This window comes from Liolophura sinensis, chromosome 1 (genome assembly GCF_032854445.1).
Source record: "Liolophura sinensis isolate JHLJ2023 chromosome 1, CUHK_Ljap_v2, whole genome shotgun sequence".
Classification (NCBI taxonomy): domain Eukaryota; kingdom Metazoa; phylum Mollusca; class Polyplacophora; order Chitonida; family Chitonidae; genus Liolophura; species Liolophura sinensis.
In genome coordinates this window covers 43,751,196-43,775,690 of record NC_088295.1, presented here as the reverse complement: position 1 = coordinate 43,775,690, position 24,495 = coordinate 43,751,196, and the positions used below count along the sequence as shown (strand labels likewise).

Genomic DNA, 24,495 nt, shown 5'->3' with positions numbered 1-24,495 from the left:
ACATTGTTTCATTGCAAAAGTATTGCCAGTAGAATGCACACAAATATACTATAAAATAAACATTGCTTAGTTAATGTCAACATCATCCCGCTGATTTTAACTCTGCTAGATTTAGTCATCAGTTAGGCCTGAAATATACGCTAACTTACCAAAAGGTTTAATTAATGATAATTTAATTTTTAATAATAATAATTTAATAATCATTTAGAAATCCAGCTTTGTGTCAAGTGTGTACATCTCTCAGGGTGGGTCATATATCATAACCTAGACAAATAAGACACATCTTAAGATTGAGACACCAATAAAATAAATTACTTGATTGCTGCATGGCCTTTCTTTTTCAAATAAAACTCATAATTAGGCCTGCTAACAATTTCTGTTAATTTATTGGGATGACTGGCACCAGAATTCTTGTAGGAGAATTCAGTACACTTAGTGTAAATTGAGTTAATTTTAGCTTGTCCTCTTTTCCATTGAGACCAAGGTTTAATATGCATCTGCTCTGTCACACTGATGTTAATGAAAAGTAACCACTGCCCTCTATTAGGTGTGGCAGTCATAATATAATGGAAAATAATATGTTCAGAAGATGTATGTAAATGTAGTATAAATGTACCTGGGATTTATTGTCTGGATTTGGAGCTTCTCTAGGGTCTCATTACAAAAGCCTGATTATATCACAATCCCATAGAACACTTGCTACATGCAGTTCCCACATCTGCAATATGCATTTAGTGTTGGGTAACAAATATATTTTTCAAAATAATAAAAACGTTCTTCTATACAACAAATGTGTTTCCAAATAAAGAATGAAATTCAATTTCAACATAACAAACGTTTATTTTTGAAGACAGTCTCCTAATAGAAGTTTTTCAAAATAACAAACATGTTTTTCAATACAACCAATATAACCAAAACAGGCATATCTATGAGGTAATCAGAAGTTTTCCTTGTTGTAAAAGAAGCGCGTGGCCGCCCCTGTGGGATCCGCAGATGAATACTTGTTACACATGGTGTGTAAGGTGTTAGACAGGACTTTAGGGCCACAGAAAAATACTCCAACACTGGTCCTGTAAAAAAATATGGTGACCTTTGAGCAATTTATAATCATGGGCCACAAACCCACAACAGTAATTCTCTGGGGTTTCTTTTTTATTTTTGTCAGGCAATCCAAAAACCAAATCTTGTATAATTTGTAGATTGTCCTGCACAAGATGAATTGATTGTAAACCACTATTCAGTTTTTTTTTGGAAAGACGCTTTGATTTTGTTTGATAGTGTTGTGTACAAATGAGCAGTTATTGCTAGAATCAAACAACATGAGAATGTGATTCAATAAATGAATATTTCCTGGAAATTAAATGTTTTAAATCTACAACTGAAGTTTGAGATTTTTGGTGTGGAACGTGTCACAAAAAAGTTTCGTTCTTACCCAGTGTGCTCTTGTGCTAATGACGCAAACACCTGATCCCAGTTTGGGCGCCCGAAGTAAGTTTTCTGTTGAAGCCCTGTGATAGGATCATGTTCCTCCTCATGCCTGAGTGCTACATGTGCAGCCTGGACAAACAGAAGCAAAGGCACAGGTGTCAGAGTTTAGAAAATTATAACTGTGTCACGTCACTTGTAAATGTCCACTACATGTTAAATAAGCCCTCTTATTTTTCACATCCATTTTCATATCTTCCTCATCTCCTGCTTTACAACTTAACATGGAGAGTTGTCTTCAAATGTGTGCAGTGTAAATTTATTCATCTATTCAGGGAAGAACACGATGTTAAGCTATATGCGCACAAGTACACATGGATCATAGTTTATAGACCTTATTCAAAATCATGCAACGCACAAGGAAATCTTCATTAATATGAACTATGAAATCTAAATCAATCTTTGTGCACACATAACTTAGCATTTTCCTTTGAATGGATGAATATGTCTTATTTGGACTTCATAAGGAAGTGTTACACCCTGCTTTGGCCCTTCCTAGTTCTTGCTCCAGCCTTTGGTCAGGTAAATGTTGGAGATAAGGAAGTGTTTTGGCCTTTATCTGGTCTTTGTTCCAGCTTCTGGTCATACAGATGCATTATCCCACGTTATGGCCCTTACCTGGTCCTTGTTCCAATCTCTGGGCAGGTACATGTTGAAGATAAGGAAGCATTAAATCTTGCTTTGATCCTTACCTGGTCCTTGTCCCAGCCTCTGGTCACGTAGATGTTGTAGATAAGGAAGCATTAAACCTTGCTCTGATCCTTACCTGGTCCTTGTCCCAGCCTCTGGTCAGGTACATGTTGTAGATAAGGAAGCATTACACCTTGCTTTGACCCTTACCTGGTCCTTGTCCCAGCCTCTGGTCAGGTACATGTTGTAGATAAGGAAGCATTACACCTTGCTCTGATCCTTACCTGGTCCTTGTCCCAGCCTCTGGTCAGGTAGATGTTGTAGATAAGGAAGCATTACACCTTGCTCTGATCCTTACCTGGTCCTTGTCCCACCCTTTGTTCATGTACATGTTGTAGATAAGGAAGCATTACACCTTGCTTTGATCCTTACCTGGTCCTTGTCCCAGCCTCTGGTCAGGTAGATGTTGTAGATAAGGAAGCATTACACCTTGCTTTGATCCTTACCTGGTCCTTGTCCCAGCCCCTGGTCAGGTAGATGTTGTAGATAAGGAAGCATTACACCTTGCTTTGACCCTTACCTGGTCCTTGTCCCAGCCTCTGGTCAGATAGATGTTGTAGATAAGGAAGCACTACACCTTGCTTTGATCCTTACCTGGTCCTTGTCCCAGCCTCTGGTCAGATAGATGTTGTAGATAAGGAAGCATTACACCTTGCTCTGATCCTTACCTGGTCCTTGTCCCAGCCTCTGGTCAGATAGATTTTGTAGATAAGGAAGCACTACACCTCGCTTTGATCCTTACCTTTTCCTTGTCCCAGCCTCTGGTCAGATAGATGTTGTAGATAAGGAAGCACTACACCTTGCTTTGATCCTTACCTGGTCCTTGTCCCAGCCTCTGGTCAGATAGATATTGTAGATAAGAAAGCATTACACCTTGCTCTGATCCTTACCCGGTCCTTGTCCCAGCCTCTGGTCATGTACATGTTGTAGATAAGGAAGCACTACACCTTGCTTTGATCCTTACCTGGTCCTTGTCCCAGCCTCTGGTCAGGTACATGTTGTAGATAAGGAAGCATTAAACCTTGCTTTGATCCTTACCTGGTCCTTGTCCCAGCCTCTGGTCAGGTAGATGTTGTAGATAAGGAAGCACTACACCTTGCTCTGATCCTTACCTGGTCCTTGTCCCAGCCTCTGGTCATGTACATGTTGTAGATAAGGAAGCACTACACCTTGCTTTGATCCTTACCTGGTCCTTGTCCCAGCCTCTGGTCAGGTAGATGTTGTAGATAAGGAAGCATTACACCTTGCTTTGATCCTTACCTGGTCCTTGTCCCAGCCTCTGGTCAGGTACATGTTGTAGATAAGGAAGCATTAAACCTTGCTTTGATCCTTACCTGGTCCTTGTCCCAGCCTCTGGTCAGGTAGATGTTGTAGATAAGGAAGCACTACACCTTGCTCTGATCCTTACCTGGTCCTTGTCCCAGCCTCTGGTCAGGTAGATGTTGTAGATAAGGAAGCCAGTCTTCCCCTGTTCTGCCATCTGCACCTCCAGTGACTGCAGGAGATCCTGTATCCACTCAAATGCCATGGGGTCCGGACAGATCCAGTAGAAATACACCTTCCTCAGCTTCATCTCATGGGATGGATCACAATATTTGTACCTGAATTTACAACAAAATAACACAACATGACAAAATTATCCCACCACATTGGGTTCAGAAATTTGCAATGTTGCACCCAACGATTTCTTCTGTAAAACGACCATTATATAGCACTCTAAAACGTGAACATTTATGGCTGAGGTAGTTTACATGCCAGTGTGGCACAATGACCCAGGAGCCACTCATCAATGTGGCCGCTGTGATTTGAAGTGCCAGCATCGTATAAGTGAAATGTTCTTGAGTATGGCGTAAAACACCAATCACATAAATAGTACAATAAAACAACTGCTGCAAGCTGAAGATTGGAATATCAAGATCTGCCTGCTCTCCACAGCTACTGTAAAAATGTACTGTACTCTTGCGATGACAAATCATAATGTTCTTCAAATACTGATTCATTTATTTACTTGATTGGTGTTTTATGCCATACTCAAGAATATTTCACTTTTCACGGGCAGAGCCTGGCGAAAACCCACGACCATCCTCAGGTTGCTTTAATAATTGTGTAAGGCTTCCTATCCATTGTTGTGCCATCAGAGCACAATCCCTACCTCAAAAGATTACTAGCATTCATCAGTAACAGCTTTTTCCCTGCAGAATGCTTACCAGATATGTTTCAGGACTGAGGCAAAAGGCGTGACCCCAATACCTGCTGCCACCATCACATCCACCTGATAACGGAATATATCCTGGAATACAGAGACAAAGTATTATGAGCACAAGAGTCAAGAAAATGAAAAGTAAAATGTTCACTGCCACATAGAAAGCAGCAATTTTGTTTAATTCTGCCACACGTTAAAAATCTGATGATACAAATACTGGTAAACCAACTGATAGAAACAATCAAAGCTAGCCTTTTTGAATATTATACATGAGAATCATGACAAACGTACTGGTTGTCTCATTCAGCGGAAAATACAGAGTCGTAAATGGATCAACCTACTACAAGACCAATAATAAGCACGTCCACCAGATGTAGTTACTTTCACATACACACTAGTCCAGGTAACTTGAGATATAGTCACAGAATAAAAGTCATTTTTTTAGATAGATAGGACAACTTGGATTCTTTGGATAAACAACTGCAAATGTAAACTTTTCTTTATCAGAATGACACAAACCTAAGAACATAATCCCCAAAAGTAAGTACTTTAAATAAAACATGCTTCATTTTTATGAACAGCAGTCTCAGGTTTGAATGGAAAATTTTAAATTTCTTTAAAAAAAAAAAAAAATCTCACCTCAGCGGCTGTTCCAAAAGGCCCATCAATAGCAATACTGCAAGGCAAAAGAAAATAATGTGCTCATAATACTTTGTCCCAAACATTCTTTTTGAAAGCACTGAAAGTAAAGATTGGGCTACATGCCTATATGCACAGATGACACACTACCTCTCTAAGTTTATTCAGGAAATACACATTTACCCTAATTCCTCAACCTTTCTGCATGTGAAAGAGTAACTTTCAGGGCAATTTAAACACATTTTAATTTGATTTTGGAGACAAAACTGGTTGGATTGGGCAGTTTCAGGGCTTCACAAAAAGTTTAATTTATTCAGTCTACACAGAACAATGCCTTCAGAATATGCTTCAATATGACATCTGTGTATGTAGAATACAGTGTATATATTTTGGAGATCTATAAACAGACTTTCGTCAACATCTGTGATGTAGATGTAAACAAGAATTTTCTTCATACAAAGTGGAGTTGCTGTTATATTTATTTTATTTATTCATTGCATTGGTGTTCAAAGCCTTAATCATAAATTGTTGACATAAAGGATAATGGTGAGAGTTGCAGGTGGAGGAAACTGACTGGCCCACCTTGACCAGCCCACCTTTGCCAGTTACTGGTATGTGACAAACTTGAATTAAAACCGCAATTGTCATTTGAGCATGTGAGCTAACTCGTCAATGGGATGACAGTCACACTGAGCCAAGTTTTCTTTTCTTTCAACATTCTGACTGATTTAAGTTTGATTAAGCATTTAAAAAAGCTTAAATGCTGGCATCAAAATTAAAAAAAAAGTTCTAAAACAGCATTATTTCAGGTTGAGCTTTTGGTGAAATACAGTATATCTGCCCACAACCCGCCATTTCCCACATGTAGTAACTAGTACCTGGGTAGTTTGGATGCTTGTTGCACTCCGTCCCCAACCCCTTCAGTACATGCAGTAGCCAGAGCCCTGGTCCAGTCCCCCGCACAGCGGATGTGGACTGTCACATGATCCTCATCTGGAGACTATAGGGAAATACAGCAAATTACAAGATATTAATCATGAATAGTAGTCACCTAAATAAAACACTGCATTGTAATATATTTCAATGTAATGTATTAATATATTAATAATTAAAATTTACAAATATGTATTTAATATTAAACAACATTTTTCTGAAGGTAAATCGACATGCCATTCCAAATCAAAGTGCCCAGGATTATTTTTATTTATTTATTTATTTATCTGATTGGTGTTTTACGCCATACTCAAGAATATTTCACTTATACGCCCGCAACCAGCATTATGATGGCGGGAAACTGGGAAGAGCTCGGGGGAAACCCACGGTGCTGTCAGACCTTCCCAAGTACGGCTGGAGGGGAAGCCAACATGCCCAGGATTAAATGGTCTTCAACAAATGTTAGACTATGCGAACAGCCACACCAGTGTCATTGACAGCTTACTGTTATCAATGCCCAATGAATATGGGGGAATCCCCGTAAATTCCCCAGTTAAGGCAGGGATTGTTCTCGCACCTCAAGTGTCCCAGTGATAAGCAGACAAATAACTAATAGACTTGCTTTCATGCTGTACTTACAACAAGGTTTTTAGGTTGAATCGAATTCATATATCTCAAGAGGGCATGAATTTACTGTCTTCCACCACAACTTTAACAACATAATTTCCAAATTTATCTATAGGATTGGTGTTCAGTGCCATACTCATTTAGATGATGGCTTTATGGGTGGAGTAAACCAGAGTGCCCCATATAAAGCACCGCTCTCTGCCCTTTACATGTACCTGACAAACCCTCTGTCAGCTGGATTCCACTTTGTGGTCTCACTGGTCAAGAGCCTAACAGTTGATTTATTTATTAATTTATTTTGATTGGTGTTTTATGCTGTACTCAAGAATATTTCACTTATAAAATGGCGACCGGAAAGGAAACCAGCAAGAGGTGGACTTGAACTCACAGCAACCACACTGGTGAGAGGCTCCTGGGTCTTCTCGCCATGCCGGCATGCTAACACCCATGGCCATAGAGGCCCCAGCGTGACACTTGAAGCAATTTAATAAATGTATTAATTCAACCCACACATTAATGGATCAGTCCAAAATTCAAACAATAAATATCTGTGCTTATTTAAGTTTAAGTTATTTATACATACTGAAGTCAGAGTAAATGGATGCCACTCCAGCCAGGATATCTGCGGACATTTCAGGAAAACATACTGTCCTGGTTGCGAACGGAACCCTTCCTTCTTCATCTGAAGTTCTATCACATTTGAAGGTCGCTTGATTACCTACAAAACAGAAGCACTCGATTAAATGCACTAAAGCTGAATTACAGTTCTTTCCACTTTTTTTACATTTTCTTTTTTGGCTACTATATAAATTTAAAAGAAATCCTGTCTGGGCCGGTCAAAAACATGATGATTGTACACAGTGTAAATTAATGAAAAGTGTAGTGAATTATCTCCCTTTAAAATATTTTTAAATATTTTGATAAAGTTCAACAATTATGGTTTTCAGTTGGCACACAATCCCCAATATGAAGCATATTAACCTATTCATATTTTATTATATAGTAATTCGTTATTTAATCAGCTTTTTAGAAGACCATTAAAACATTAGATCTGATGCATGCCTAAACTACTTTGGCTGGTTTGGCATGTTTGGTTCAATCAATTTATGACAGTCTGAAGAAAAATACTTTCATCTTCGTACCAGGCATTTAACAACCTTCAAAACAAATCCACAGTACAGACTAAATGAACTTTAAACACCAGATTATTTTGGTCTAGGGACAATAAATTTAGTCTTTCAAGATAATGACTATACTCCAATACGAACCTCAACAAAGGCAATTATGTAATTATGCAATTATGCAACTGTAATTGTCTGAACTGTTTTCAGACAATTACAGCATAAATACTTCCAGCCCTATATGTTTTCATCTCTATGAAAGAGGCCACCCAGAGCTTTCCCTACAGATTTGTTAGAGCAGCAAACCTTAGTAATGGTGACTTTCTGGAAGTTCCTGATGATCCGGATCAATCGTTCTATAATGTATATAGCAACTGGGCCCACTACCCATTTCCATGTCTGCAACACAAATCACTGTATAATCACAAGTCATGTTACCCAATGTTCCTTTCTAAGTTTCTTTATTTACATTTCCTTTATAAATTCACTTATATATATACGTTTATCTTTAAATTAATAGTTGACATTTAAACAAGGTCTTGGATACTTTTTTTTTCTTAAAAAAAAGGAACAATGCAAAGAATTATCAGTATCCTCTAAAATCTACCTTTGAAATCAAACATTTCCAATTAATTACTGTGTTCAAAAACAACAATGACCATTTTAATAATATTCTTTTGAATCTTCAGAGGTTGAAGTTCTAATGTTTACTTTAAATTTAACATTCTTGAGTATGGCGTAAAACACTAATTAAATAAATAAACTTTAAATTTGTCTTCGTAATCACCCATTAAGGGACAAGTAACCTTACATTTGCACCAAGGGTACCAAACTGTGGCTGTGGACAATTAGCCTGTCCCCATTTTTTAAATTCTTTACATACAGGCTCATTGGTTTGGGAGCGAACAATGCCTCTACAACAAAATGAAAGTATACATGTAATTAATTTCCTACCTGAAAATTTTGGTGTGAATACCAGACAGGTCAGAAATAATCAACAACTTAATTACCTCAACGTATTTATTAATTTATTTATTTATAAGACTGGAGTTTTACACCATACTCAAGAATATTTCACTTATAAGACGGCAGCCAGCATTATGGCAGGAGGAAACCAGGCAGAAACCACAAAAAAGCAATGACCATCCGCAAGCAGACCTCTCCATGCAAGACCAGAGAGGAAACCAGCATAAGTCGCACTTGAACTCACAGAGATTGCAATGGTGCAAGGCTCCTGGGTATAGTGCAGTGCTAGTACACTAACCACCAGGCCACAGTAATGAACACAGGAAAGAATACTGAATTTGATCTAAATTTGTTTCTTGACTCATTGATTTATTAAATTACTCATTTGGCTTGATTCTGAGAATTCTATTGAGTTTAGAAATTCTTCTGTAGGCAGCACAAAATCCTACTGCTAAAATGTAAGTGTCAGCAACAAAAATGATAGTTAATTCTCTTTATTTGCCCGTAAACTGTACTGTTTTGGGGGGAATTCTAGGGCAAAAAGAATAGGTTTACATTACAATGAACATACAAATTTTGACCGTAGTATGCATATCTTAATCCAAATACAGTCAGTTAGAACAAAAATGAATATACAAATTTTGACTGATTTAGACATGTACATGTAAGTCAGACATTTGGTTAATCCATTTGCTTGGCGTTTAATGCCAAATACTAAGTAACTTTGATACTACATGTCCTTCATAAGTGGTATCACATGACAATTTTAAAACTACAAATAAACACTGTACTCACTCAATACCATGAAGCACCAGTCCAATGAAAAAGATGACAAACAAATGATGAGTAAACCAGAACACTTCAAAGTAGGAGCGCCTGTTGACAAAAAAGACATTGAGAAAAAGGTCATTACTACAGTAACAGAACATACTGAAAGAATATTTGTTGCTGCTTTTATATAACCTTTGTCAAGTTTATTTACTACAATCAAGGTCTGGGGATCATAAAGTAATCTTAGACATACTTTAGTCAAAATTTCAATCCTTAAATCTGGTATGTTCCTTTCCATTATTTTAGCTGAATTTTGCTGTGCAATAACTAAATTCATGTTGTTAAGCATGAAGTTGAAAGTGTTTTGAAATTTTGACTTCAGTCTAAGATTGCTTTGTGATCCTTGGGCAAGATGTCAAGATAAATCACTCGCTTGGGAAAATGATTACACTGATGTCCCTCAAGCTTAGTACCTCTTCAGCTTGTACCACCCCTGAAACAACTTCAAACACGTACTTTTCTACATGTTTACATACCTGATAACCTCTGTTGCTGAAGACACCATGACAATGAGGCAGAGGGTTATCACAGCCCCAGTCACACCAGAGATGAACTTCCACAGCTCAAGGGAACCTTCCTGAGTAGAAATCATTGGCATTTTATCTATTCATGTGTGCCAAAAAACAACTGGAACTTCAAGATATGTTCATTATGACAGAGTATAAATGGATAATGCCATAAGGCCTGGTGTTGATCATTCGAAATCAGTGATGAAACAGGTTCTTCAAAAAAATTGCTTACATGAAAACTAATACATGTACAGCACAAAAAGGGTTGCAACCTGTTTTAAATACCTTTCTGATCGGGTGGTGGAGATAAAAAGTGAGCAGATTTTAAAACCCGTAAGTGAAGTGGTCATAAAGACAAACTAGTAATAGTACAAAAAATTTACACAGACTGACATACAAATGGCAGAAATCTGTATCATAATACAACCATTAATAAAGGCATATAACAAAAATAACAACCATAACACATAAATTTATCAAAATTAAAAAACTACATAATGTGCATCAACTAATATATCTATTCATTTCCCTTACTGCTAATTTCACATTTTTTTCTTCTGAAAACCTTGTCCAAACAATTCAAAATCAAACCCGACACTGTCAAGAATTGAACCTCAACTCATGCTATTACTGTATTTCCGCAAAAATTTTGCAAGGAGGCAAGACGAGTTCATCTTGCTGTATGATGTCACAACTCTATAAGATTCCCCCAACCTATATTATAAAAGCCCATGCCGCAAGTAGGGGGACTACGTTGTTTTCATACCACTGATCACTTTGCAACATACATGATGGGTGGTGCCGGTATACACCCTATAATGCTCATAGGATTACAAGACTTGCAGTATAGACCCCTATAGATATAATTAATGTCTTACAAGCGGTGTGATTAAACTTACAGATATCCAATCAATTACACAATTTCATCAAATTCACCCAAATTCGCATCGTGATGTGCTGTAAATTAATCAGTAGTCGATATGAAAAGAGATTCCATATCAGTGAAATCGAGGTCAAACTTTCTATGCCAACACCATCTAAACGAGGTAAACCAGCTAAACCCTTGATGAAGAGCATATTTTTTACCACGCAATTGGGCTTACACCTATCTCCGACGACCGTAATTAAAATAGTCTAGTACAGATGTGTGAAGCGTATTGGTGTCATTTTAGGCAATACTCAAGAACATTGCACTCATACAACGACCAGCATTATGGTGGGAAGATGTCATAAAATCACGATCATAAATTCAATGTGTATGGACTGAACATTTTGTTCGCAGGTGTGAAATATGTTGCCCATTAACAACTTTATATTAACAACAATTTTAAACACTAGTGAAAGGTTATTGCCATTCCTCGTCAAATTTTTAATGAACTCCGTAAAATGTGACAAATTGTCTCACAAATAACTGACAGCTCACAGAATTTAACACTCGCCAATCAGATGAGCTTAATTTCACTGACTCACCCTTTGGATAAAAGACTGATTGTGAAATCTCCCGTCAAATCTAGACAATATGACGAGAGTTCAAAAGTTTACATATCGTCACATACCTAGTGACGATTATGACTTTCAATAAGGACTATGAGTTTGGCCTTTATGCCAAACAATTTCAGTAAAAACATCATAAAATTCTGTACTGGTTGGTGTATTATAATGATGTTCACAATGTTTAATCCATTTAACACGATCGGGTCTCTTGCTGTGATTTTAAGTGTCCTACAAACTATGCTAGAACTGAGCAAAGTCGTGATTTGCATATTAATACCACTTGACTGTTAATTTAAATACACTGGGTTAACAGTAGATTGAAACCTCCTCCAAATTTTCATGCAAAGAATGTTAACCTATTGTTAGGTCATCAGAGACTACATTAGTATGGTGTGAAGATATGTGCAGGTATGTTCTAATCTAATGCTAACAAACTGGGTGAAAATTAATTTTCTTACGAGAACAAACATGTAAAATTGAGCCAAATTTCGATAAGTGGAGGCTTGTGCTTAACAATGTATTGATCATTAAAAAAAATCACAAATTTAATATTTAAATATCAATATTTTAGAAAGGGACAAATGTTGTTCACTGTACTTTGATTAACAGTTCAAAAAATTTTCCTTCTACATGCATCTTATAACCATTTTCTGAAAAAAAAAGAACAAGTCCAAGAATGAAGAGTGTCCTGTCAGAAGTGAATGCGTGCATCAGGACTACTTATATACAGATTAAGAGATTACAAATGAGTGTTTAATCTAATCTTTGATTAATAAGTCTGTCTTAATCCCCGTATTCTGCTACAGATCAGCCATCAGCACAAAAATCCCTGTATTCTGCTACAGTATTCTGCTACATTTCACCCATCAGCACACCAATCCCCGTATTCTACTACACATCACCCATCAGCACACCAATCCCCGTATTCTGCTACAGATCACCTATCAGCACACCAATCCCCGTATTTTGCTACAATATTCTGCTACAGATCACCCATCAGCACACCAATCTCCATATTCTGCTACAGATCACCCATTTGTCATCTATTTCCAAACACAGTCACCAGCACATGGCAATGGTGTTGTTGTACTATATCTCTTGGTACATGGGTGTTTACACCTGTCAGACATCCTGCAGTGCACGATGTGTGTCTTACCGGAACAGGATGACCCTCAATCTTTCCATTTGCCTGTCATGGATTCAGCCCTGACTTCTTCGTAAGTTTTATTGCCCTCAGATTGCAAAAAAGTTGCGGAATAACGGTGATTACAAAGAACACACCTCTATTTATTTATTTATTTATTTGACTGATGCTTTATGCCGTACTGAAGAATATTTCACTTACACGACAGCAGCCAGCATTATGGTGGGAGATTGCTAAGCAGAGCCTGGGGGAAACCCACGACCATCCATAGGTGGGTGGCGATTTTATAAATGGAGCAATCTGGGGTCGCTAATTATCACCAAAACCCCACAAACAGTTGGGTAAACTTATCTTCACAAAACATCACATGATATTGTACTGTCAATGAAATACTGACTGTAGTGCCTGATATGATCGGATTAATGAATGTCTCATTCTTTGTTCCGTCCTCCAAAGTCCTGTCCCTGAGGCTACTGAGTGCTGATAGCAGTGCCGTATTGTTGACATCGGGACTGTCATGGCCCAGAATAAACAGCTCAAAGTTAAAACAATGAGCTGCAACATGGACAACTGAAATGGTAAAAGCAATGAATTTACATTCCTTGTGTTTTGGCCTCCCTTTTGTGTTTGCAGAAACAACAGGAGAGAATCTAAGTTTGCTACAGGATAATTTACACTTTTGTAGACTACTTTTATGTCTCTATCACAATATCTTTGTTAAATTTGTCACATTGTTTGCATATTGCATATTATACTTTGCATGTATTTATAATCTTTCAAAAGAGACCTAAAATTTCTAACATATCAACTCTTTTTTTCTTGTCAATGATTGACTGAAATTATATATTACAAATTGTAACAGAATTAATACAGTCCAATGAAAACACCTCATTAGAGATTTGTTGACCAATTAAAATGTATTACACAGACCTAATGACATAAGATGGTATACATTAATTGTCGAATCAGACAATCCATGGCTAATCAGTATGCAAGCATACATGTCCAGATAAGCCCTTAGTGATAAAAAAACTGGACAAATCTTACCTGTGTGAAAACAGATGGCATACGCCACACACTTATGAAAGGTTAGGTTCTTGTCAAACTGGCGGGTCACGTTCCGTTTGCAGCACTGTTAAGAATGGAGCCAAATGATCATATTTAAAAATACTCTAAATTGTTGTAGATGCACATACTCACAAAACAGACCTTATTTTTTTAAATCACTAACAGGTTCACTTTACCAAAACAGAGCAGTTCCAAGATAATTACATGACACAAGGACAACGACTGGTACATTGTGTATAACCACCTGGCTGCTCAGTCTGCTTTCCTCCATCAATAATCCGGCCAATCCTCTAACAATTTTCAGTGGCAAATAAATGTCATAAAATAATGCTTTTGCTTCTGAAACTAACAATTTCCATTAGGATATCATCAGTATCACAATTTCCATTAGGATATCATCAGTATCACAATTTCCATTAGGATATCATCAGTATCACCAGGCACAGGACGTTCACAGAAACCTCAAAACATCTTTCCAAGATAGATCATCACAGCTTCTGGAATCAGGCTAAATGAGCAACTTAGGCGCTTACAATTATGAGGGAACTCTAGTGTAACGATCCAAAACCACAGCCAGGTGCTAACATAATGTAGTTTGATAGCTTACATCATGACAGCTCTCTCTCTAAAAATTAAAAATCTGCTAAATCTCATGTTTTATACACTATTCATATACTTATCCTTTGATTTTTCAGTGAGTTTTTGAGCTTTTTTGGTGAATGTATATACAAGACATTACTAAGAATTCCAATACATTTCAATAAATTATACCTCACATCAAAATAACATATTAATGTTTGGAATTTCTCATACCTTACAGGATCCACGGAGAAAGGATATCAAATTCCGACAGACTGGCAATAAGATCAGCATACACTGGTAATTCAGGCTGGCAGCACTTGCTCTTGCAAACGCCAAGGCACTCTGAATATAATGTCAAAAGAAAAAGTAATATATTGTAGGAATTTCAATTTGAAAAAAAAGTTCCTTTTAAAAGTATAATATTTTTGAAATGGGACTAACATTCTTTTATATTAGTCCCAGGTTTTAATGACATATTAAGACTCATTTCAATAGGCATACCTGAATTCAACCATTTCGCATGCGAAAGAGCAACTTTCAGTGCACTTCATGCCAATTTATATTTATATTTTTGAGACAAAACTACATTGGTTGGATTGGCCAATCTCACGGCTTCAAACAAGGTATAATTTTATCAGTCTACACAGAATAATGCCTTCAGAATATGCTCAAGTCAACATCTTGCAAACATGCAAAACAGTTGAAGAATTACAGCAGACAGTAAATTTCTGATAGATTCACGGAACCATTAAATATATTACTGGTGATATGTGACTAAAATGACACAAGGAGAGAACAAAAACTGTTATGGAATCTGTCTGCTAAAGGTGAAGAGCTATTAGTTATTCACAGCTTACTGTGCTCCTGCTATTCACTATTCACAGCCGAGAGTCGCATTTATCTGTCATATCAAAACACAATAAGTGCTTTCAAAACTGTGTTGACATGAATCAGGCTTCTCAAACATCTCTGGGGAACACCCTTTCCTTTTCCACAAAGTTTGAAAATTGTTAACAGTTCCACAAACATGGTTACGTCTTTTTATGTTCCACGTGCATGATGATGAATGTGTGTCACAGCTCAGAAAAAGATACATAAATCTTACACCAACGCAACACCTGCCACAATAAAAAAACCAGAGTATTCAGACACCTGTAGAATCAGCTGTCAGGTCTTTCATATGCCACTGCATCATCTTTATGTAACCAGAATATGAATACATATGGATGCCTTCAGAACACATTGTACAGGATGCGTAGAGTGCCCACGAGAATCCAGCTGTGATCTGTAGCTACATGTCTTTTATAGCAACAAGGAAGTTTGAAATAAAAAGGTAATACCAAACTGCTAGCCCACATAGCCGTATTAAATACGGTAGGTCCTGTACGGCATGAATAAAGTTTTCATTGTATACCTAATAAATATTTAAGTGTAATTTGAGCCTCGAGAGAATTTTAAGTGCATATATTGGTAGAGTCTGTAGATCCCTGTACTACTTGGAGCTGTTTTATTTAATGTACTTGCATGTGACCACATTAACCTGTTAACAGCTTTATACTTCCTTTTTGACCAAAGACCGATTAAAATTAAACATCCATAGCCATGGTTCATACACCATAAAGAAAGCCTGTTGACCATGTCATGATTTAACCTTGGAGATAACCAATCTTGAGTCAAGGCTGCCATACATGGAGAATTTGTAGGAAATTTTTTTGGGGGGTCTTGGAAAAATATTTGTGCCAAATATGATCTAGATTAACAGCTAAAAGAAATAGGATATCCTGGATAAAAAAAAATAAAAGATAAAAGAATAAAGGGTTTGCCTTATTAATGATTCTTACCCCAGTGAAGAGGCGCAGCAGTTCAAACTCGGGGTTTTTATCAAACCGAATAAATGCCAAGGTAAAGATGACAACATCAATGGTCAGCCATACAACCTGAAACCATATACCGATAAAATAAAAATTACACATTAACCCATAATAATTGATTATTGTTAGTTTGTCTAAACTGTATTTGATAATGTATGTATAATTGTATTTGATAATGTATAATGGTATTTGATAATGTATGTATAATTGTATTTGATAATGTATAATGGTATTTGATAACGTATGTATAATTGCATTTGATAATGTATGTATAATTTATAATTGTATTTGATAATGCATGTATAATGTATAATTGTACATGTATCTGATAATGATGTGCTGTGTGAGGAATTCACTTTCACAAATGAAGGTGAAGGACGGTGGGTTGGGGTTTAGATTTCTTTAGTGCTTCAAATAGTTCTTGGTAACTTCTAGGTTGCAGAACACACACTGCCAGGTCTAAATTTTTCAGGTCACATGTAAGTTTATGAAACGAATATTGCTGAACATTCATATATTAACACATCAGTCTAGTGGTATATCATCTAAATTTCCACTGAGTTTACTTAAGAAATAATGTTTGCATCAGGGTAGTCTAATGGTAATTTTACATCAAATCGATGGGGAAGAGTTTATATTTTAGGCGGAAGGCGAAGCCTACATGTAGACCAAGTCTCCCTATATGGTCTTTACGTGTGTATTGTTTAGTCTACATGTATATTATGGTAACATGTCACTGTATTGCCACAATAAAATCAAATACCAGGTACTGCTTCCTGGCTGAGGTATTAGCAGCCAGAGCTATATATGACTTCTTATTATACTTAAGGGGATTGAAAGGAGTAAAATCTAACAAGTGAATTAATGATTTCCCTCTGATGTGAAACGAACTGAAAGATGTAAATACTTGACAAAGTTGAGAATTCAACTTACACACTGATCTATGACAATATATATATGTATCAAAAAATAACATACAAAAAGTTACAAGACATGTCAAGATTATTTCCTTCATCATCTATGAGGGTAATTTCTAGTAATTACCACGAGAATAATTTCCTCAGCACGTTTCTGTAAGAAATGCTCCCACTTTCACTAACTATCGAGAAATTTTGTACCACTATTCAATATATCTTTCCCTTGAATCATTTAACTGTACTTTCAAGGTAGGCTTTGGATATGCATGCAAACAATTTAACTCAAAGATACGGGCTATCATCTCTAAGAATTCACCAGCTCAGTCAATATTTTACGAATCCAACCTGTAGAGTACAAACACCACATCCTTGCTAATATCAGTATTCATTTATTAACTCATTTGACTGAATCTTTCACCATATTCATATATACCTGCTACAAATCTTTAATGTTTGTTTTGAAGGGGCAGGTGTGCCTAGTATCTCGATGAACATCAGATTCTTATATATTAATATGCATGTACACAGATTAAGAAAAATACTTTTAAAATGAAGTGCCCTTTCGAATTTCACAGCTAACTGCTCAAACGTGTTTGCCAACTTAATTTCATAAAATTACAAGTGAAATTTCAAACACTTCAGTGTAGTTTTACATGCTTTAGGATAAGCTAGTCCTATTGTACACAGGCACAGGGGACATACAGGTATGACATGCAAGGGCCGCCACTTTTTATCCTTAGGGGGTCCAGTCCAGTCACTGAGGACAGGTTTTTCCACTCTTACATAACAGTGACCTTAACTTCCCCTGGAATTAAGATAGACTATCTTAATCCCTGATTTCCCAACCTGCTTTGTGTTTGTTAATGTTTGTCTTTACTAACTGAGAACTGGAGGTTTTTATATCATTTACATCAATTTGACAATTAGCAGAAAATTCACAATACGTGTAAAGAAAAACCTAAAATTTTGCCCATGACTAAAGTACATATTTTACGTGATTCTGAGAATTCTATACATTAATCATGGAAAGGTGTTTTAAGGTTTGATTGGCAGAAAGGATGATATCTTACTGTAAAATGTAAGTTTCAGCATCAGTAGTATCATCATATGACACTTGTTTGCCTCTAAAAATGCAACATTTTGGGGGGCAAAATTACTGGTCATTAAGTGTAGTATTTAGTCTGAACACTGACCACGCAGATCAACTTGAATGATTACATAACCTTAAATGTACATTTATAAGTATTGTTTAACTTTGGTGTTTTTAATTTCAATCTAACAAACCCACAAAGTACTTACTAACTATGTGCAATAGTAAAACATAAAAAGTGAAGGAAAAAAAAAAGATCTGCAAAAGAATATTATTTCCATAAAAAAGTCCAGCTTACCAGAATAAGCCACTTGGGCCCTTCATTTAAAAGCCAGCTTCCCATATCTGTTACCCACCGTGCTTGTATACCTCACAACAGTGATTGGCTTCTGTGCTGTAGAGAGACACATGCAGGCTTCCTAGTACATACAAATGTCAACTACATGGTCTGATATACTCCTCAGGAGCAAGCATGCTGTGTCATAGTCAGCCAATGGACTATAATCTGACTCAGTCAGAATCATTCTCCATGTCTACTGGCTGTCCTGTCACAAAAGCCTTTTATCACCTCTCAGTTCACATATAGTGTTTCCTTCCTTTACCACTTTTCTTCTCCAGACAGTGAGGTATGTCCCTGGGATACATCGTACATCACCCAGAATAACATTCTTGGTTGTCAGTGTCAATTGCAGGCCTAAAGAGTATGATACTCTTTATAAGTATACCTGCAAAAAGACTGAGACTAGAAATTTAGATTCATAAAATGTTGAATTACGGTACAAAATATTAACCAATGATCTGTGATATTACAACCAGCAATTACCTTAAATGACCATGAAATTTCATTCATGACTAACTTGCCCATTTTACCTGATTCTGAGAGTTGTACTGACTTTAGACAGGTGTTTTGAGGATTGCTTGGAACATGAGATGATATTCTACTGGAAAATTGTAAGTGCCAGGACCAAAAATACTATTTTATGACATGAATATGCCTCTAAAAATGCACTTTTGTGAGTTAAATTTTAGGTAATTTATGGTAATAAGGTAATAGGAGTATATCCTGCACGACCAACACACAGATCTGATACCCAGTGTAAACAAAGGCCTATTTAGGGCCACTCAGTACAACTATGCACACAGTAAATGTTTTGATGACTAACAAATACTTATGCTATTGCATCCGAGTCTTTCCTACACTCTATAAGCTATGTCAGTGCCCCATGCAGTCTCAATAATAATATCTACTCGCAACAGATTTTAATACATTGTGAATTGGAGCAATAAATATGAGCAAGAGCTGGGAAAAATTAATACATTTGTCAAAAGAAAAAAGTGACTGAAATCTGATTGAATAAACTCAGACATCTACATTCCTTACTAAGAAAACATTCAAGAAAACCAATTTTCCTCCATTACTATAGAACAACATTATTAAATGTTAAATTATCCTACAGGTTTTATCTCATGACGATTACTACGAAGTGGGTACGGAACAGCCATATATGCCTTAATTGGTTCTATCCCTTTAAACCAATTAATAATAGTCGAAAGACACTAACTTCGCATTGTCCTAGATGTCTCTCACCTTTGCTCTGATCAATATTTGTTAATCACTTATCGTGGATTACATAAGCCAAATATTAGAATGTACATAAGAGACATACAGGTCTAAACCTGGCAAATTACTGGGCTGGGTACAACACATATGGAATCATTCAGAACAACATGTACCTATAATGTATGTATGCTCAACAACATCACAAGTCATTAGGTATGTCTTCTTGTGGCAAGTCCATGTTGCCAATGTGCTACCACCACTTAAGTATAATGCTGAAGACACCATACACTACACCCCGCCCATTCACATCTTACTGACACCAAGCCAAAGCAGTCCTATTTTCTTGTTCTAACCTCTCAGTGCTGAGCGCCACGCAACAAGTTTTCCGAAAAAAAAGTTTTATTGAGTTGTTTTCTTTATTTTTCTCCCCATGTTAATTTCTTTAAAATCACCATCTTTATCATTAAACCGAAAAAGAACTGCCTACCAATTTGCCCTATACATTTTTTTTTTCTTTTTGATAGTGTCAGGTTTAGCCCAGTAGGATGGCCTGATAAACTTGACATTCAATTCAGTGTTTATTACACATTTGGACAGGCTCAAGTTGTTATATAATGTTATTTTCAAGGAATAACACATATCCTATATAAAGACCTCTGTGGATATTCATATTCATATCCCTTGAAAATAACATGAAGTTTGAAACTGCAGTTGGAATATAGCAGAATGTAGAAGGTTAAGAAAGCGTGTTATTATTTTTTTCTTATGTAAATTCTCCTCACCAGGGGATCTTTTTCTTCAAATATATACCGGTATCCCAAATATACATGATATACATCATAAAACTATGCCAGATCTCAACAGCTTCTGAAGCTTTCATAATTCTAGCTTATCTAACTTATTGTATGTACCTATATTTAGGTCAGCTATTCGTACAGTATATCATCTCTACACCGTAAGCGCACATGAAACATTCTGAAATTCAAAACATTTTTCAGACAAATCTGTCAACTTCCTGATGTCAGAAAAATGACACATAACGCCAGTTACAATAAATCATAGTCGAAGACCAGTTTACTGATGAGGTTTTGGAGTTTCCACCAACTCTTTGTTTCCTTCACTCAGCTTTATTTTGAATGGAGCCAGCTGTCAATGTCATTTCCGGAGAAAGCCAACAACAAAAAAACAAAGGGCAGAGACACACTAAAGGGTAAACAGGACAAACAGGGTTATACCTGAAACTTAACTCCTGGTAACCACAGATGTGACGATACGCCAAATAATCACGACTTTGCCAAATTTAACTTCCAATCGTCTGACTCGCCCACCTGTCATTACACCTAGTGAGCGTGCCCAAGGGACATAACTCTTGACAGCTCCGGAAATCAGTCGGCATAAGTCCCTCTATATATATACCGTCCTCTGAGTTTCTTTGATTTAACTTGAAAATAGAATACAGGCACGGATAATGCATCTTGAAAAGATATGTGAGCTCTGAAGTCTGAATTGGCTGTGTGCATTCTTAGACTAACTAATGGGCCTATTTAGTCTCTTGAAGGTAGGCCTTTACATCTCAATAAACTGAATGAGTTAATGCAAATCCGAACATATCATAACAGGTAATAAACAGGCAGACAAACTTGCATTCTGAACATAATAAAATGAATATGTTGCTCTTGAAAATAATATTGTGGGTACACTTAGTTTCACTTCAATTAAAAATTTCAATTTAATTTCTTGAGCAGGCCATGTTATCTTGGATTTTACTCACAGATATCGGGCCATTTGAAATTTGGAACCGACCAACAGAGCTAAAAAAAAGTATTACAAAATGTATGGTGCCCTAGGATAGAAGGTTATTATACTATCCTAGGGCACCATATAGTGTAATATTTTATTTTGCTCTTTTGGTGGGCTCCAACTGTCAGTCGGGATAAGTCACGACTTTGTCGAATGAATTTCTGCTGTTTTCTCATTTTTTAAAAAAATTTTGTCCAGTGGGCGTGATACTTACAACCATTTGCACCAAATCCTCCAGACATAACACCACACTAAGATTTTACATCGTTCTCTTATTCCAAACAGAGATGACTTTTTTTTAAGCTGTAGTAAGTCACAAACTGGTATTTTTACAAGCCACATGTATAACTCTTATGCCGCTCTTTTGGGCAAATTTGTTATATCTTTATCCCCATATAGTAAACAATAAAACTACAAACCACCAGATCAGTACAACATGGACAAGTAATTGGTTATTCTTTTCTAATACCATCGAAAAGAATACTTAATGGAAAAAAAGAAAAGAACTCAACTGAAAATATCACATTGTGCCAAATTTCTGAAAGGGAAAAAGAAGTCAAACTAAGCGAAATTAGCCACGATATTAAAATTAGGGACCAACCAAGAAGGTGCTGCACAAAATGACAACTCATTGATACATTTCGGCTAACGCAATTTGAAAAAAAAAATCGTTGTATCGACTCACCCTTCGACTTTAATAAATAAGTCACCTAATCAAATTGTATTTTATACCGAACTCAGACTTGTTCAAATAATTTAGAATGTTCAGTGGGAATAGAATAGTTGTACACCTACACGGGTGTATTTTCCAGTGTCACTTAAGAATGTTAAAGTTACACCTACACTTATAATTAAAGCTTAAAATGGTAAACGTAATTTCAGTTCCACCCAGGATTTGTGAAACTTCTAATAATTGGTAATTATACAATGTACCTCTTTATACAATGTCACGCAATTGTCCGACAGCCCAGTGGATTTCCAATTTCTATGCGCAGTCGTTACGATAAAAAAAAAAAGAAACTGAGAGAAAAAGCCATCATATATAGAGATCTTTATACGTCATTCCATGTCCTATGAAAGATCAACTTTGCTGTGTGGAAGATGTCATGCACGTACATTTCATTTTTCTATGATATCTATACACATTACTTCCTGGTCTCCTGTGTCATTCAGAAGCGGACATGCAGTATACCTGCCATGTCAGTCAGATCAGTCATATAGCCATATATGTCATATATGCATTTACATAAACATTATATTTATTTATTTCATTGGTATTTTACGCCATAATCGAGAATATTTCACTTATACGACGGCGGCCAGCATTGTGGTGCGAGAAAAACGGAAAGAGCCCGCAGGTTGCTGGAAGATCTGCCCACGCTTTCCGGAGAAGAAGCCAACATGAGCTGAACCTGAACTGACAACGATCGTATTGATGGGAGGCTTCTGGGTCATTGCGCCGTGATGGCGGGCTAACCCTGTAGCTCAGCCATGGAGGCCCTTGTGAAAACATTACAGGACCCGGAATTTGACCCTTTTGAAGTGAATTGCTCAGATAACATAGACCTTTTTGTAAACCAAGGTAAACCGTAATGAATACAGTATCGACATTTAAATGAAAACTGAATAGGACCATACAATTTCATAAAGAGCCGTCGAGCTATAGGGTGTAGTTGACTAATACATTCAGCCTGTTGTATGTTACGGTGGGTAAACACGACTGGATACATCCTCATTCCAGATACTGTCACCTCCGCAACCAGTGGTAAGTGTTAGTACGTGCCTAAGAAACTAGTACACACAATAGAGACCTTATGTTACAGAAGTTTTGACGTTCTCACAACTTTCTACATAATGGCAGAGAGCAGAACTTATTTACGGTTCAGATCTTTTTTGCTCTACAAAGTAACATAGACACTTAGACGAGTGTAGAAAAGTTTCAGGCGGGTTTTCCAGTTATCACTTGTGTGACTCTTTTTGGTCAGTTGATTGCAACAGATGCATGTATTTTCTGTAACTATATATGTACAGTATGAAGCATGTGTATTACAGGTAGAAATAGTGTTAATACCAGACATTGCATACCTCATCGTGTATTACTGTTCCTCTACTCCAAGCACTATAGATACGGAGCATAAAATTACAAGTGGTCTTATTTGTCTTGTTTTCGTTTGTGTGTTTCTTGTGCTCTCATGTTTTCAACAGCAGTAGTAATGTCTCAGTAGTGAAATATTACAGCTAAACAAAACAAAAACAAAACCAGCCTTTCTCATAACTCTCTTCACATTGTCTTTTATTGATTGAATTGCTACAGGAGTAAACCACCTATCTTTTGTAGGTTTATGACGGATTTTCCCTCATATAACTCCCATGTTTCCCCCGCACGCAAAACATATTGCTAAAATGCAAGTGATATCGAATGAACTTCGTTTAAGGTTACATAATAAAACTTTTCCCGCACAATTTAGACTCAAATCCAAAACGATTGGCCATTCTTCTCTTGTACTGATTAAGTAATGCGTCACTAGTTTATTCACAAAATATTATCTCAATGGCAGGAATGAACAATATACTATGCAGTGTATAGGCCAAAATTATGTTAGGAAGGAAAGGTTTCTCGCTGCCTCAAGGAACCACGAGAGCAGTGAAAGGGTCTCGGAAAATTCTATTCCTGAAAGTGGACTTTCGCTTTTGAGTCTTATTCCATTGCGTGTTTGATTCTTCATACGCATGTACCATTGTCTTTCTACATTTCCGCTTATTTGATTCGTTTGTGAAAAAGTGCTTGGAATAAAAATTTGTTCTTTCAGACTGTTTTCATGTGACTGCTTGTTAAATATGAAAACCCAGTGCTTTGAGTAATTCTAGACTAGTGACTAATAAATTGCAACTGACATCACTGCATAGTTTTTTTTTTAACCTAATTAAGGGAAACCCATGGTGCTAGGGGGCGTGGAAATTGCC

At 36.7% G+C, this 24,495-nt stretch overlaps 1 protein-coding gene across 1 annotated transcript; it reads right to left on the bottom strand.

Annotated features, from left to right (window-relative positions):
* Window positions 1-200: 200 nt before the first annotated feature.
* LOC135462182 (cytochrome b-245 heavy chain-like) lies at window positions 201-21,071 on the bottom strand. The gene is made up of 17 exons (XM_064739576.1): window positions 20,967-21,071; window positions 18,469-18,895; window positions 16,134-16,229; window positions 14,524-14,634; window positions 13,690-13,774; window positions 13,040-13,212; window positions 9,972-10,072; window positions 9,460-9,540; window positions 8,510-8,612; window positions 8,005-8,097; window positions 7,161-7,295; window positions 5,896-6,017; window positions 5,018-5,054; window positions 4,383-4,465; window positions 3,584-3,776; window positions 1,433-1,557; window positions 201-1,070 (listed from the first exon to the last, which is right to left on the bottom strand). Exons 2-17 carry the CDS (start codon window positions 18,511-18,513, stop codon window positions 938-940), a joined length of 1,716 nt encoding a protein of 571 aa, XP_064595646.1. The 5' UTR covers window positions 18,514-18,895; window positions 20,967-21,071; the 3' UTR covers window positions 201-937.
* Window positions 21,072-24,495: the final 3,424 nt, after the last annotated feature.

Excerpts from the sequence above, each read along its gene's own strand:
- LOC135462182 (XM_064739576.1), bottom strand. The coding sequence starts at position 18,513 with ATGGGAAGCTGGCTTTTAAATGAAGGGCCCAAGTGGCTTATTCTG. Across the intron at positions 5,055-5,895 it reads CAAGCATCCAAACTACCCAG|TATTGCTATTGATGGGCCTT; the intron begins GTACTAGTTACT and ends TTTGCCTTGCAG. Across the intron at positions 3,777-4,382 it reads TCAGTCCTGAAACATATCTG|GTACAAATATTGTGATCCAT; the intron begins GTAAGCATTCTG and ends TTGTAAATTCAG.